The 1101-nt window shown below is 66.8% G+C and overlaps 1 protein-coding gene across 1 annotated transcript in view; it reads right to left on the bottom strand.

Moving 5' to 3' along the window:
* Nucleotides 1-424: 424 nt before the first annotated feature.
* The window catches only part of OTP (orthopedia homeobox), a 6806-nt gene continuing 6129 nt past the window's right edge, over nucleotides 425-1101 (bottom strand). The window contains exon 3 of the mRNA XM_019531704.1: nucleotides 425-1093. Coding sequence (XP_019387249.1) covers nucleotides 722-1093 — 372 coding nt within the window. The 3' untranslated portion in view covers nucleotides 425-721. The remainder of the gene's footprint in view (nucleotides 1094-1101) is intronic.

Genomic DNA, 1101 nt, shown 5'->3' with positions numbered 1-1101 from the left:
TCTCTGGGGTTGGGTTTGACCAGCACATGCAGAAAAGAGCTGATTGTGTCTCTGTACAACGTCCGGCGAGGCGGGCACCTGCCCCGGCTCCGCACCGCCGGGACCTGCCGCGGGGCCAGGGGGCAGCAGGGCGGGGGCCCGGCTCCGGGGACAAGCAGGCAAAGGAGCAAGGGGAGGGGACAGAGTCGCAACCAAGTGGATGGAGATATTAAAGATCCGGGGAGGAGGGGATTGAAGTGCACAAAAGAAAAGCGGGGGGGGGGGGGAACCAACACCGCACTTGGATGCTGATGATTATTTGGTCTCTTATCAAAACCGGACTCTGCTAACCTCGCTGCTCCCATCGCTCCCCCCCACCCACCTCCACCCCTTCTCCTCGAGGAAAAACAGAACAAACAGACCCCCCAACCCAAGCTCTGGGTCTCTGCACAGCCCCGGAGATGGGGGAAGGGGTGAAATGAGGTCCCCGCTGCCCCTGAGTCCTCTGCTGCGCGGTGTGAGGACGCGAGGCGTCGTGTCTGCTCCTGGAGCACGGACCTGGGTGCGCGTGTGCGGGTGTGTGCGCGGGGGTGGGTGTGTGCACGTGTGTGTCTGTGTGTGTGCGTGTGCACGTGTGTGTGTGTGTCTGCCCACGAGCCAGTCCATTGGTGTCTGATTTCAGATCCTGAGTCGACTCCCTGGTAAGTAGAGTGGGGGGCGAGGGGACGGCGGCGCGGGCCGATTAGGTGAAGCTCATGGACACTGTGTGCTCCAGCGCCTTGCGGCGGAGGGAGGCGATGCTGGTGCCCCGCCACACGTCGCTGCTGTCCGGGGAGCTGCAGAGCTGCGGCGAGCCCGTGACGTTGCTGGGCCCGGGCAGCGAGGCGGGCACCATGCCGGGGAAGGCGGGCTGGTAGAGGTGCGACTGCAGGCCGGCGCCGTTGGAGCCCGCCAGGCTGTTGGACAGGCCCATGGAGTTGGGCGGCGGCCCGGCCGCCAGGCTGCACTGGGACAGCGACTGCGCCATGGCCTGCTGCCGGCCCAGCGCCGGCGGCAGCGGGAGCTGCGACACGCCGGGCATGGCGGCGGCGGCCCAGCGCGTGTCGTTGGCGTGGAAGGAGC

This window comes from Crocodylus porosus, unplaced genomic scaffold (genome assembly GCF_001723895.1).
Source record: "Crocodylus porosus isolate Cpor-Errol unplaced genomic scaffold, CroPor_comp1, whole genome shotgun sequence".
Taxonomy (NCBI): domain Eukaryota; kingdom Metazoa; phylum Chordata; order Crocodylia; family Crocodylidae; genus Crocodylus; species Crocodylus porosus.
The sequence above is the reverse complement of the archived record's forward strand: the minus strand, read 5'-3'. Positions and strand labels throughout refer to the sequence as shown.